This window comes from Herpailurus yagouaroundi, unplaced genomic scaffold (genome assembly GCF_014898765.1).
Source record: "Herpailurus yagouaroundi ecotype Mexico unplaced genomic scaffold, PumYag 220, whole genome shotgun sequence".
Lineage (NCBI taxonomy): Eukaryota > Metazoa > Chordata > Mammalia > Carnivora > Felidae > Herpailurus > Herpailurus yagouaroundi.
Window position 1 is genome coordinate 7,792,182 of NW_024412451.1, and position 15,566 is coordinate 7,807,747.

The window sequence follows — 15,566 nt, forward strand, 5'->3', positions numbered from 1 at the left end:
CAAATGTAATGTGTGTGACAAGGATTTTATCCGAAGTTCAAGCCTTACGAGACATCAAAGAATTCATACGAGAGAAAAACCTTATAAATGTAATAAATGTGATAAGGCTTATATCAAACATTCAGACCTTTGGTGTCATGAGAGAATGCATATTGGAGAGAAACAAATGTTATGAGTGTAGCAAAGCCTCTAGTGGAATGATCACATCTTACTCAGCATAAGAAAATCCATACTGGAGAGAAACCTTATAAATGTAATGAGTGTGGCAAAGCTTTTGCCCAAATGCAAAACTTATGAGGCATCAGAAAACACATCATGAAAAGAAACACAGTAAACCTAATATGTGTGGTGGTGCATTTATTCAAAGCTTCAGCTTTGGGGTCATCAAAGAACTCATGGTAGAAAGAAAACTTGCAAATAAAGTGAGCAAGTGTTCAAGCTGTACTCAGCATCACAGATTCCATCAAGGAGAGTTAACATATGAAACTAATGTACGTGGCAAAACTTGTAACCATGGCTCTCCCCTCACCTGGTATCAGAATATAAATCTCCGAACCATACAAATGGAATGTATGGCAAGGCTTATACAAGGTTATACCTTGGGGAACATAATTTTTTCTAGGGAGAAACCTTACAAATGTAATGAGTGTGATCAGCTTTATAAAAGTGTACAACTTTGGGGTGGAGGGTAAAAATAAGTGAATGGGATTAAGAGGTACAGACTTCCAATAATAATAAAAAAAAAATGTACAACTTTTGGTCCTGAAAGAATTTACAACAATTCATACTGGACAGAAACATTACAAATGTAATGAAAGTGATAATTTATTCAGCCAATTCTCTCAGTGGACTACCATAAGAAAATTCATACTAGGGGGAACTAGGTTTATTTTGAGCATTAATCAATCTTAGGTGTTAAATTCCACAGAAAATTAAAATTATTTAAATTCATGAGATGAAGTGTGTCAATGCAACAAGTATATCTGGAAAGACCTAATCATCTTCTGTTTAAATCTCTTTGAAAGATTTTATTTTCTTCTCTACATGCATCATGGGACTCAAACTCACAACCACACAATCAAGAGTCACATGCTTTTCTGACTGAGCCAGCTACGCACCCCTATAATTTTTTTTTACTACATTTGCTATTCTTGGGGCACCTGGGTGGTTTTGTCAGTTAAGCGTCTGACTTCAGCTCAGGTCATGATCTCAGAGTTCATGGGTTTGAGCCCCGCGTCAGGCTATGTGCTGACAGCTGAGAGCCTGGAACCTGCTTTGGATTCTGGTTCTCCCTCTGTGCCCCTCCCCCACTCACGCTCTCTTTCTCTCTCTCAATTTGATATTCCTTGAGGCTACAGTATTATTGAGGACTTAAAGCCTCAAGTTTGGAGTCCATGGATGTTACACTTTCATTACATGTGTTTCACTTGTCAACCACAGTGGTCTCAGAAAGAAATGGTAAGGTGAAAGGAACCTAATTGATTAGGTAGGTGGTGCTTACTCATACTCTATAACCTGGAAAAACTAGGATGCTAATTTTAAGATACAGTATAAATTTGAGAGCATGGGGAGTGGCAGTGAATAGATATAAAGCTATTATCTAAATTGCCATGTTTTCTGTGGTCATAGGCACTTCTCTGGATTCAATGGTATCATTAAGAGCCTTTGTTCATTTTATTAGAGGCAAGGATTACTCTATCAGATAGATGGTCATGAAACAGTAGGTCGGGACACTGAAAGAATGAGATTTTCATGTGAGAGTGATGGGTTACTAAACATGGTATATGTGGTAGGGAAAATGGAAGAGGAATGATGGTCTTTCCCTCTTGTGAAAGGTAACTGCTGTTGTATATCATCGATGAGCAAAAAATTAGTCTTATTTTTGGAAACTGAAAAGTCTAGAGGACCTTTTAATCAAAAGAACCAAAGTAGGGGAGAGAGGAGGGGCTAACGTGGAGGAGAAGTAGGGGGATCCATACTTCCTGCATCTCTCAAACAAAGAAGTGCAGAAGTCAAAGGACTTTGAACACTAGAGCCTGGGAGGAAAAGAGACTGAATTTACTAGGAAGAAAATGGGAAAACTGGAAAAAAGATAAGTGAATGACTGTGAACTGGGGGAGATAAAAAAAAGGCCACGTGGGCATAGAGGGGAAGGACCCCCTTCTGCGGAGAGACAAAGGGAAGAGAGCGCGCGGCTAATGAAGTGTAGGTCCATATCTGGACAGGAGAAAGACCTTGGACTGAGACTAATTGGGACCCGATCTCTAACTGTGGGGCTTTCTACTGACTAGGGCCGGCTCCCTATTCGTGCACCTGAGGAGGAGGGGAGCCAGGCCTGGGTGCGGTGGTAGGTCATGGGCTCAGTCCCCAGTTGGAGAAAGTGGTTCCCTCCCTGGAGGGCTGCGGGATAGTACAAAGCCTGCCTGCGTCTGCCACCCCTGGGGCTCAGTGGCTGGGCCGAGGGTACAGTCTGCAGTAGGAAAAGGCAGCCATCTCCCTGGAGTGCTGTGAGAAGAGACAAAGTCTGCCTGCGTCTGCCACAGCGCGGGTAGCGAGGGCAGCGGCTCAGTCCGCAGGTGGAGAAGGTGGTCCTCCCGGAAGTGCAGCGTCACAGACAAAGCCAGATGGAACCACATACCCTGCGCACTGAGAGGCGCTTCCCCAGTGCCAGAGCACACACACAGCAGGACTTTGAATCCTAGCCAAGCGCAGGGTCAGGGGAGTTGGCGGAGTGAGAAGGACCACCCCATCTGCGCCCGGGGCACAGTGAGGACGACTCAAACAGAGTCCGCTGGGTCTGGCTCCCTGAGGAAGAGACTGGGGGATCACCATTCCTCCCCACTGCCACCACCACCACCAAGACGGGGCCTCAGGGATCACTCCCCCGCCCACAGGGGAGGTGGGTCCAGACTACACCAAACCACGCCCCTTCTCACTGGGTAACTGCATATCCACCAGAGCGGCACAGGCCCTGTGGACAGCTCCTCCTGACAAGCGCTGTAGCATTGCCTGTATTCACTCTAGGTCAATTCTGGATATATAGAAATATTCTCCCCTCCCCACCCCCCCAACCATTTCTCCTCCTTATCTCTTCCCTCCCCTAGGCTGCTTACTCTGGTTATTGGTTTGTCTAAACAGACATATTTAATCCATTGTCTTGATACATGTTCTACACCTTCTTTACACTCCTTTCTCCTTCTCTGGAATAATCAAGCCAAATAGTTTCTCTGAGTAACTTTATCTTCGTTTCGTTTGCCACCCCTCCTTTATTTTCCTTTCTCTCATGATTAAGCCTTTTAGTCTCTCTGCCTAGTCAATGTTTATTTTTTCTCCCCCTTCCCCCTGTCATTTCTCTCTTTGTATGTGCTCTTCCATCAGCACCGCCTCCACCGTCTTCTTTACTTGTAGTCGGTGTTTTGGGGTTTTTTGGTTTTAGTCTTTAGTTTTTTGTTTGTGCTTTTTGTTTGTGTCTTTGTATGTTTTTGTCTCCTGTTTGTCTATCTGTTTTCCTTTACAGGGCTACTCCCAGGAACAAATCAAAGCACAACTGGCGGAGGGTCCAAAATATCTCTAGGAGTAGGGCAATAAAATAACCAAAGTCACAACAGACAGCAAGTAACAACCTCTGAAAAAACACCGCCTGAAGGGCCAGGCCCTGGGCAGTGTAGGACCCTACTTTAATACAGCAGTGCTCATAGGTGCAGAGCACACACCAAGCTTTTAAAATGCATAAGGGACAGAAAACTAGCCAAAATGACAAAACGGGAGAATTCTAAAAAGATATTCCAGGAAGTAGTGCCAGCTAATGAATTGATCAAAAATGATTTAAGAAATATAACTGAACAAGAATTTAGAATAATAGTCATAAAATTAACTGCTGGACGTGAAAAAAATAATAGAGGACAGCAGAGAATCTATTGCTACAGAGATCAAGAGACTAAAAAATAGTCATGATGAATTAAAAAATGCTATAAATGAGGTGCAAAATAAAATGGAGGTGGCCACAGTGCAGACTGAAGGGAAGGGGGGAGAATAGGTGAATTAGAAGATAAAATTATGAAAAAAGAAGCTGAGAAAAGGAGAGAGAAAAAATCCAGGAATATGAGGGGAGAATTAGAGAACTAAGTGATGCAATCAAACAGAACAATAACTGTATCATAGGAATTCCAGAAGAAGAAGAGAAAGGGGCTGAAGGTGTACTTGAACAAATCATAGCTGAGAACTTCCCCGATTTGGGGAAGGAAACAGGCATTGAAATCCAAGAGGCACAGAGAACTCCCTTCAGATGTAACTTGAATCGATCTTCTGCAGGACATATCATAGTGAAACTGGCAAAATACAAGGAAAAACAGAATTCTGAAAGCAGCTAGGGATAAACGGGCCTTAACATACAAAGGCTGACACATAAGGGTAGTAGCAGACCTATCTACTGAAACTTGGCAGACCAGAAAGGAATGGCAGGAAATCTTCAATGTGATGAACAGGAAACATTTGCAGCCAAGAATCCTTTACTCAGTAAGTCTGTCATTTAGAATAGAAGGAGATATAAAGGTTTTCTCAAACAAACAAAAACTGAAGGAATTCATCACCAATAAACCAGCCCTACAAGAGATCCTAAGGGGGATTCTGTGAGTGAAATGTTGCAAGGACCACAAAGTACCAGAGACACCGCTGCAAGCATGAAACCTACAGACATCACAATGACTAAGCCCGTATCTTTCAATAATAACATGGAATGTAAATGGACTAAATGCTCTAATCAAAAGACGCAGGGTATCAGAATGGATAAAAAAAACAAGACCCATCTATTTGCTGTCTACAAGAGACTCATTTTAGACCTGAGGACACCTACAGAATGAAAGGGAGGGGATGGAGAACTATCTATCATGCTACTGGAAGTCAAAAGAAAGCTGGAGTAGCCATACTTATATCAGACAAACTAGACTTTAAATTAAAGGCTGTAACAAGAGATGGAGAAGGGCATTATATAACTACAGGGTCTATCCATCAGAATGAGCTAACAATTATAAATGTCTATGCACCGAATTCAGGAGCATCCAAATATACAAAACAATTAATCACAAACATAAGCAACCTTATTGATAAGAATGTGGTAACTGCAGGAGACTTTAATACTCCACTTACAGTAATGGATAGATCATCTAGACAGAGAATCAATAAAGAAACGAGTGCTCTGAATGATATATTGGACCAGATGGAATTGACAGATATATTTAGAACTCTGCATCCCAAAGCAACAGAATATACTTTCTTCCTGAGTGCACATGGAACATTCTCCAAGATAGATCACATACTGGATCACAAAACAGCCTTTAATAAGTATAAAAGAATTGAGATCATACCATGCACACTTTCAGACCACAATGCTATGAAACTTTAAATCAACCACAGGAAAAAGTCTGGAAAACCTCCAAAAACATGGAGATTAAAGAACACCCTACTAAAGAATGAATGGGTCAACCAGGCAATTAGAGAAGAAATTTGAAAACATATGGAAACAAATGAAAATGAAAATACAACAATCCAAACGCTTTGGGATGCAGCGAAGGCAGTCCTGAGGGGAAAATACATTGCAATCCAGGCCTATCTCAAGAAACAAGAAAAATCCCAAATACAAAACCTAACAGCACACCTAAAGGAACTAGAAACAGAACAGCAAAGACACCCCAAAACCAGCAGAAGAAGAGAAATAATAAAGATCAGAGCAGAAATAAACAATATAGAATATAAAAAAAACAGTAGAGCAGATCAATGAAACCACGAGTTGGTGCTTTGAAAAAATAAACAAAATTGATAAACCTCTAGCCAGGCTTCTCAAAAAGAAGAGAGAGAGGACCCAAGTAGATAAAATCATGAATGAAAATGGAAGTATTACAACCAATCCCTCAGAAAGACAAGCAATTATCAGGGAATACTATGAAAAATTATATGCCAACACACTGGACAACCTGGAAGAAATGGACAGATTCCTAAGAGCCACACACTTCAAAAACTCAAGCAGGAAGAAATAGAAAATTTGAACAGAGCCATAACCAGTTAAGAAATTGAATCAGTTATCAAAAATCTCCCAACAAATAAGAGTCCAGGACCAGATGGCTTCCCTGGGGCATTCTCCCAGAAATTTAAAGCAGAGATAATACCTATCCTTCTCAAGCTGTTCCAAAAAATATAAAGTGAAGGAAAACTCCCAGACTCACTCTATGAAGCCAGTATTACTTTGATTCCCAAACCAGACAGAGACCTAGCAAAAAAAGAGAACTACAGGCCAATATCCCTGATGAATATGGATGTAAAAATTCTCAATAAGATACTAGCAAATCAAATTCAACAGCATATAAAAAGAATTATTCACCATGACCAAGTGGGATTCATTCCTATGCTGCAGGGCTGGTTCAATATTCTCACCTCAGTCCATGTGATACATCACATTAATAAAAGATAAGAACCACATGATCCTGTCAATCAATGCAGAAAAAAAGCATTTGACAAAATTCAGCATCCTTTCTTAATAAAAACCCTCAAGAAAGTCGGGATAGAAGGAACATACTTAAACATCATAAAAGCCATTTATGAAAAGCCCACAGCTAATATCATCTTCAACAGGGAAAAACTGAGAGCGTTCCCCTTGAGATCAGGAACATGATAGGGATGTCCACTCTCACCACTATTGTTTAACATACTGTTGGAAGTTCTAGCATCAGCAATCAGACAACATAATGAAATAAAAGGCAGAAATGAAATCAAATGAAATCAAAATTGGCAGAGATGAAGTCAAGCTTTCACTTTTTGAAGAGGACATGATACTAAACATGGAAAACCTGATAGACTCCACCAAAAGTCTGCTAGAACAGATACAAGAATTCAGCAAAGTCTCAGGATACAAAATTAATGTACAGAAATCACCTACATTTTTATACACTAACAATAAAGCAAGTGAAAGACAAATAAAGAAATGTATCTCATTCACAACTGCACCAAGAATCATAAATACCTAGGAATAAACCTAATCAAAGATGGAAAAGATCTGTACGCTGAAAACTATAGAAAGCTGATGAAGGAAATTGAAGAAGGGATAAAGAAATGGAAAAACATTCTGTGCTCATGGATTGGAAGAATAAATATTGTTAAAATGTCAATACTACCCAAAGCAATCTACACATTCAACGCAATCCCAATCAAAATTGCACCAGGATTCTTCTTGAAGCTAGAACAAGCTATCCTAAAATTTGAATGGAACCACAAAGACCCCAAATAGCCAAAGTAATATTGAAGAAGAAGACCAAAGCGGGAGGCATCAAAATCCCAGACTTTAGCCTCTACTACAAAGCTATAATCATCAAGACAGCATGGTATTGGCACAAAAACAGACACATAGACCAATGGAATAGAATAGAAACCCCAGAATTAGGCCCACAAACGGATGGCCAACTAATCTTTGACAAAGCAGGAAACAATATACAATGGAAAAAAGACAGTCTCTTTAACAAATGGTGCTGGGAGAACTGGACACCAACATGCAGAATGAAACTAGACCACTTTCTTACACCATACACAAAAAGAAACTCAGAATGGAAAAAGGACCTGAATGTGAGATAGGAAACCATCAAAACCCTAGAGGAGAAAGCAGGAAAAAAACATCTCTGACCTCAGCCGCAGCAATTTCTTACTTGACACATTTCCAAAGGCAAGGGAATTAAAAGCAAAAATGAAGTACTGGGACCTCATCAAGATAAAAAGCTTCTGCACTGCAAAGGAAACAATCACAAAACTAAAAGGCAACCAATGGAATGGGAAAAGACATTTGCAAATGACATATTGGACAAAGGGCTAGTATCCAAAACCTTTAAAGAACTCACCAAACTCCACACCCGAAAAACAAATAATCCAGTGAAGAAATGGGCAGAAGACATGAATAGACACTTCTCTAAAGGAGACATCCAGATGGCCAAGAGGCACATGAAAAGATGCTCAACGTCACTCCTCATCAGGGAAATACAAATCAAAACCACAATGAGATACGACCTCACACCAGTAAGAGTTGCTAAAATGAACAAATCAGGAGACTATGGATGCTGGAGAGGATGTGGAGAAATGGGAACCCTCTTGCACTGTTGGTGGAAATGCAAACTGGTGCAGCCGCTCTGGAAAACTGTGGAAGTTCCTCAAAAAATTAAAAATAGATCTACCCTATGACCCAGCAATAGCACTCCTAGGAATTTACCCAAGGGATACAGGAGTGCTGATGCATAGGTGCACTTGTACCCCAATGTTTATAGCAGCACTTTCAACAATAGCCAAATTATGGAAAGAGCCTAAATGTCCATCAACTGATGAATGGATAAAGAAGATGTGGTTTACATATACAATGGATCCTACTTGGCAAAGAGAAAGGATGAAATCTGGCCATTTGTAGCAACGTGGATGGAACTGGAGAGTATTATGCTAAGTGAAATAAGTCAGGCAGAGAAAGATAGATAACATATGTTTTCACTAATATATGGAACCTGAGAAACTTACCAGAAGACCAGGGGGGAGGGGAAGGGGAAAAAGAAAGTCACAGAGAGGGAAGAAACAAACTATAAGAGACTCTTAAATACTGAGAATAAACTGAGGGTTGATGGGGAGTGGGAGGGAGGGGAGGATGCGTGATGGGCATTGAGGAGGAGGGCACCTGTTGGGATGAGCACTGGGTACTGTATAGAAACCAATTTGACAGTAAATTACAGATTAAAAAAACAACAAAACAGAACAAAGAACCAAAGTAGGGGTGCCTGGGTGGCTCAGTATGGTGAGATTCCAACTCAATTTTGGCTCAGGGTCGTGGGATCAATCTTTGTGTTAGGTTTCCACAGAGTGTGGAGCCTGTTTAAGATTCTGTCTCTCTCTGCCCCTCTCACCTACCTGTGCTCTCAAAAACAAAAGCAAAAAAAAAAATAAACCCAACAGTATTATACTTGTGAAGTTTTCAAATTTGGCCACAGAAATTGCATATTTATATCATTTTATTTAGGATACCCAGTTTCTCTTATCTAAGTAAGTGAAATGTAAGCTTTTGTGTAACCCTAAATGAATCATGTGCCTTTTTTTTTTTTAATGTTTATTTTTTGAGAGGGAGAGAGGTAGTGTGAGTGGGGAAGGGGCAGAGAGAGAGGGAGACACAGAATCTGAAATAGGCTCCAGGCTCTAGCTGTCAGCACAAAGCCCAACGCAGGGCTCAAACCCACGAACCAGGAGATCATGATCTGAGTCGAAGTAGGACACTTAAACTACTGAGCCACCCAGGCTCCCCCATCTGCCTTTTACTAGCCCAGGTGCATCCCAGCTCACTGGGGCATTTCATAATGATACTAGTAATATATTCTTGGACTCTCCAGGTTGAATGTCATCCATAACAATTTTCTTCCATGTTAGATTCAAACTTACAATTTTGGAAATACATATTCATAACCTGAATGTGTTTGAGAGTCACGCACTCCACAGTATATCCCAGATTATTTTTCTGGCTATAATGAAAATACCATAATAATGCAATTTCAAACTCTCACCCTCTACAACCTGCCTCGCCATTCATAAATATACACCATATGATCATATTTTGGCATGCCTTTTGTGCGGCAATGAGACCCATGTGTTGCACCGTTACATTAAATGACAACAGAAAAGTAGTAGGCATATGAAAAGAATTAGGAACTAAAAGAAAATTTCAGAAGCATAAAGAAAACGCAAACTACATTTTCACTGGAGTGCTCAGGGAATAATTTGAAAAGATAAGTCTTCATGAGTTTACTCTCAAGAATGAACATACACGGGGAGCCTGGGTGGTTCAATTGGCTGAGCGTCCGACTTCAGCTCAGGTCAAGATCTCACAGTCTGTGAGTTTGAGCCCCACATCGGGCTCCGTGCTGACAACTGAGAGCCTGGGGCCTGCTTCAGATTCCATGTCTCCCTCTCTCTCTGCCCCTTCCCTGCTTATGCTCTGTCTCTCTCTCAAAAATAAATAATTTAATTAAAAAAAAAAAAGAATGAATATACACAATGGGAATTTTGATAACTAGAAATCTCATATTTACCCTCTAAAACATTTATGATCATTTGCATTTGTGCTCACTGCACTGGAACAGGATGTCAGATGTCAAGAATGATGACTGCATGCGCTGAAGTGTAAGGAGAATGTTTATTACATAATGATGCTTTCTCGGGAGAGCAGGGTAGGCTTCTCAAGTTCTGAAAATGGGTACAGAAAGCAGGGAATGGGGACTACTTTTGTTATGATGCATCCTGTGTGGGGCGGGGGTGATGGTACTCACTGACACTGTGAACTTATGACTCCTGCCAAGGGAAGGGCCTCTCGGGCGTCATTATTATATTATTATTATAGAGCAGCTATATCAGATTAAAGTTAATTAAAGAGCAAATTGTATGACCAGGGATAATGAAATCTATTTCATAGTCATAAAGGGATACATTCCCCAGAATGACATGAGAATCCTAAACCATACACGTGGCAACAGAACTTCACAACCCCTGAGAAAACGGACAGGAATGCAAGGACAGACCAATCAACAATGACAGTCAGAGATCTCCATGTCCCTTCTCTCCATAATAGAACAAGTACAAAATCAGTACCTCGGCGACTGTAACATGACTATCAAGGAAACTGCTCCAATTAACATTTACAGAGCTGTGAGATAAAAGAAAAAGTATGTATTGTTCTCTGCTCCTGGCTTCTACATGGAACCCCTAACGTCCTTGTATTTCCTAAGTGATGAGGGTAACAGCAGCATCTTTTGTTATAATGAGGCCTCTCCTGTGTGGGCTCTTTGGGTGGGGCTGCTCACCGGAAGGATGGTGATTTTGAGCCTTATCCCCTCATCCTCCAGAGAGAGGACAGGGGCTGGAAATGGAGTTAATGACTGGTCATGCATATATGAGGAAGTCTCCTCAAAAGCCCAATGGCTGGAGATTCAGAGAGATTTCAGGCTGGCGAACACCGCCCCTCCAGGAGGTGACACACCCCAACTCCAAGGAGACAGAAGCTTCTGCACTGAGGACCTTCCCAGACCTCATCCCGTGTGTCTCTTCATCTGACTGTCCATCCGTATCCTGTATCATAGCCTGTAATAAACTGGTAAATGTGTTTCGCCGAGTTCTGTGAGGGGTTCTAGCAGGCTAGTCAAAGACAATGAGGGGGTTGTTGGCACCTCTGATCTAGACCAGTTTGCAGAAGCACGTGAGTCAGCCTGGACTTGCGGGGCGGCTGGAGTGTGTGGAGGGGCATCCAGGGAGAGGGAGTCACAGTTGAGGTGAATGGTAGGAAACCAGCTGGTGTCGGAGACTGCTTGTTGGTGGGGGAAACCCTCCACGTATTTGTGACCAGAAGTGTCAGAAGTGAAGTCTTCTGTGTGAGTAGTGAGGGAGACAGGATAGAAGCACACAGTAGGGGAAAAAACAGACTTCTTCCCACACAGGAGAAATACTGATTTTTTTCATTCATAAGAATGCTCCACCTAACCAGGGAATTAAACACAATCTTTAAAAGTGCACACAGTACTTTACCAACAGAAACCATATTCTGGCCCATCAAACTTGTCTCGCTAAATTTTAAAAGGATTCACATCACACAAAATATGTGTATGACCACCATGGAATTATGATAGAAATCACTAATAGAAAAGCCTCTGGAAAATCCACAAATACTTGGAAAACAATGACCTCCTTGTGACTAACCCTGGCACAAAGAAGACGTAGAGAAAGAAATGAGAATGTAGCCTGAAGTGAATGAAAATGAAATCAGAACATTCATGATTTGCCACCACAGCGGGAGAAACTGAAGACCACGTCCTTGGAAAAGGGCTAGCCACAGAACACCTAAGCCAAAGACTCTTCCTTTTTGTTTGTTTGTTTCCTTTGGGTGTTTGCCAAGGAGTGAGAACCTCCTCCTAAGTGAGCTCATGCAGTTCTGAGGCCTACTTAGGTGAAGCAGGACGGTGAAGACAGCAAGGTTCTTGAGGTTATCTATAAATATTTGATTGCGATAAACCAGTTGAAAATGTTGTAACTGAGAACACATAGTCCACTGAGGGTAGTTGGATTGTAAAGGGCAATAGATTTCTAGATGCATTAAAATAAATGGGGGCACCTGGGTGGCAGAGTCGGTTGAACAGAGCACGGAGCTCCCTTAAATTTGTCTCTCCCTCTCTCTGTCTCTGCCCCTACCCCACGCGTGCATGAGCTCTCTCACGAAATAAATAAACTTACAAAATTAAAACAATAAAATTAAAAATAAATGGATATTTTAATGGAAGTAGAGAATATAAAACGGCAGATATGAGGGTAGTAATATAGGGAGGGAGTAAGTGAAAACATGATTTCAAAGGTGGTACAATTACTGGAGACAATGACTTTGGGTAGTTAAGATGGGTAAGGAGAAAAGAAAAGGTCACAAAGTACCAGTCAGCTTTCTAGAAGGGTTTTCTATGGTAGCAAATATCCCTGAATTCTCTTGGGTTCATCAGAACAAACATTTATTTCTTCCTCATATCACTTCTATCATTAGTCACCTCTTGCTTGGTTCTGTCATTTGAGTCTGGGATTCAGGACAGAACTTCAGTCTATGTGGTTATAACTATTCTTGCGCCAGAGAGAAGAGAAGGAGCAAACAAAGCTTTGAAAGCTTCTGTTTACACTTAAAATATGCCATTCTACTCACACCGCATTAGTCAAGGTGGCTATAAATTGGGAAGGACGTGTAGTCCCCTCAAAAAGAAGAAGGGTTGCATAAGTCATGTGGCCAAGCTTGATATCAAAGAGCAGAGACATATAATCTCACAAGAGGGTGATAATTAATTGGAAATATTACAATGTACCATAGTACAACTTCTATCAGGAATCATTTATCCCTTCTTTGTATTTCACACAAAATACACTTAGGTTTGTCCCGAAAGAAAAAATTTCTACCCAAACATGACTACAGTCACATGGGAGGGTCTTGCAACAGTCTCGTGAGATTCCTCTTGGTTGAGAGCCTGACGTGGAGTCCTCACTCCTAACACATTATGGTGGAACAGAAAAAAACTCAATAAACCCTCCCATTCCGAAAAGAAAAGGAAAGGAGGGACCCAGCAGTCTCTGGTCCACAGCAAACAGGGAGGGGCAGGACTGAGGAAGGATCTTTTCTTAGGTTCCTACTTTTCCCCTGAGAATAGCTTTCCAGTCCTTTGTGTTTCACCGTTCTTGACTTCATGTAGTTACATTTGCTAAAGTGTCAGAAACCCTGTCTTCCTTGCACAACCAGCCGTTTTCCCCAGTGACCTCCTTGCCATCATAATGTACATCACCAAACATTACGGCATGATCACAGTTTCCTTCTCGTGCAAACTTGGCGCATCGTGGACAGCACAGTATTTTTAAATAGCACTTTATGTGATACCAAACAGCTACATCTATTAGCTACACCCACCATATTTAGCTAGACATGCCATGCTCTTCGTATTTATTTCCGGGTCATTGAGCCTCTCGGGCCCCTCTAATAGAGCCACACCTGTGCTTTCCGTTCACTAAGCCATGCTGTCCAAGAGAACCAACCCACAGGACCTACTGTAGTCAACGGCAGGTAACTTCATAGGGCATTAATTAGGGCCATGTCTGTCATGTAGACTTTGCCATGATTTTGAATTTTAACTTGCCCTTGACCTCAAAGGATTTATTAATGGTCAGTTTTACCCGCTAGAGATGAGGCACAGTTACGTCCTTAAATCCTACTTGCAAATCAGGTCATTCACTTCTGACATCAGGTCTTTCTTGGAATACTGTGTTAAATGCAGCTGAGAACAAAGTGGCATGGTAGTATCTTTTGCTTTCCTGATCTCTATATTGGTGGAATTGATATACAGGGGGGATAACCATCCCCCATCTCGGGAGCATTTGCAAAGTTCTGGGGACATTTTTAATGTCATCACTGCGGTGGTTCTACTGGTATCTAGTGGGTACAGGCCAGCGATGCTGCTAAATATCCCACAATGCACAATACAGCTTCATACATGAAAGAGGTATCTGAGCCCCAAAGTCTACAGAACTGTATAACTTATACCATGTAAACCTCAATCAATAGAAAGCAGGAATGTCTATATTAATACCAGATAGAACAAATTTCAGAGAAAATAAACTTACTGAGGATAGAGGGGGAAATTACATGATTGACGGGTCAAACAAGGTGACTTTGCAATGCTGAGTGTATATCCACCAAAGAATAGCTGCAAAATATATTAACCATCAAATGATAGAACTGAAAGGAGAAAAAGACAAATTGACAATTACAGCTCGAGACTTCTCTCAATAATTGATAGAATCATGACAGAAAGTCAGCAGGACACTGATGAACACTACAACACCATCAAGTCACATGATCTCATCAACATTTTTATAACACCACCCAAACACAGGAGATTACACACTTTTTTTTCCCCTCAAGAACATATGCCAAGACAGTTCTTCTGGTGGGTCCTAAGGCACCTTTCAACAAATGCAAAACAACAGAATCCTAGAGGGTGTTCACTGCCCACAATGGAATCCAACTACAAAAACATAAAGTTAACAGGAAAATCTCCAAACACTTGGAAATTAAACAACATACCTTCCAAATAATCCACAGGAAGAAGAGGAAGACTTGAGGGAAATATACGGCTGCGTGAAAATGAAAATACAACATGTCATTATCTGTGAGATTCAACTGAAGCAGTACTAAGAGGGACATTGATGCTCAATGCTTATACTAGAAAAGAGGGAAAATATCCAGGAACAATCTAAGTTGCAGCAAGAAATCAGAAGGGAAAAAAAGAAACACAAATGAAGCAGAAAGAAGGAAATAAAGGCAAGAACAAAAATAAGTAAAACTGAACATAGGAAACAATAGAGAAAATAAAACAAAGAGCTGGCTCACTGAAAAAAATCAAGTTCATGATTCACTAGCAAAACTACCAAAAAATATAAGAGAAAATATAAATGACTCATAACAAATTAAACAGGGAATATTACTCCAGAACCTGCAGACATCAAAAAGATAGTAAGGGACTAATACAAAACACACATATACTTGAAAACTTAGGGGAAGTGGCCCAATTCCTGTAAACGTACACCTTACCACAAATCACCCATGTGAAAGGAATGGTAGGAATCCTTTGAACTGCAGAGTGAGTCTGCAATCTGAAAATTCCCTCCTGAAGAAGAAACCTGCAGGCACACAGAGTGAGTGTTAAGTGTTCCGCAGCATCTATTCTGTGTAGCCAGGAGGACTGGACTGTAGGGACCTCGAAATGATAACCAGCCCTTCCCTTGAACACATACCCTAGATAAGAGCCCATGGAGACAGAAGCAAACGTGCTTTCCTGATAGGACTTTCCCAATCTTCCCTATGATAAGCATTCTTCCCCATCTCCCAGGGTCTTCCCCTTGTCCCCTTTTGATAATACCTCCCCCCTACACCTCCAAAAGCTTACCGAAACCCTACTCTGTTTGGTTTGAATTGACCATTGTGGCCTTAGCCCAGA

General features: G+C 41.1%; 1 protein-coding gene across 5 annotated transcripts in view; it reads right to left on the minus strand.

The window, feature by feature from the left end:
• The window catches only part of LOC121019008 (zinc finger protein 677-like), an 85,163-nt gene that overhangs the window by 41,992 nt on the left and 27,605 nt on the right, over positions 1 to 15,566 (minus strand). For all 5 annotated transcript variants that reach the window (XR_005785375.1, XM_040458192.1, XM_040458190.1 and 2 more), the window contains exon 5: positions 14,654 to 14,703. Coding sequence is in view for 4 of the 5 variants with exons in the window: in XM_040458192.1 (XP_040314126.1) it covers positions 14,654 to 14,703 (50 nt within the window). In the remaining variant the exon portion in view is untranslated. The remainder of the gene's footprint in view (positions 1 to 14,653; positions 14,704 to 15,566) is intronic.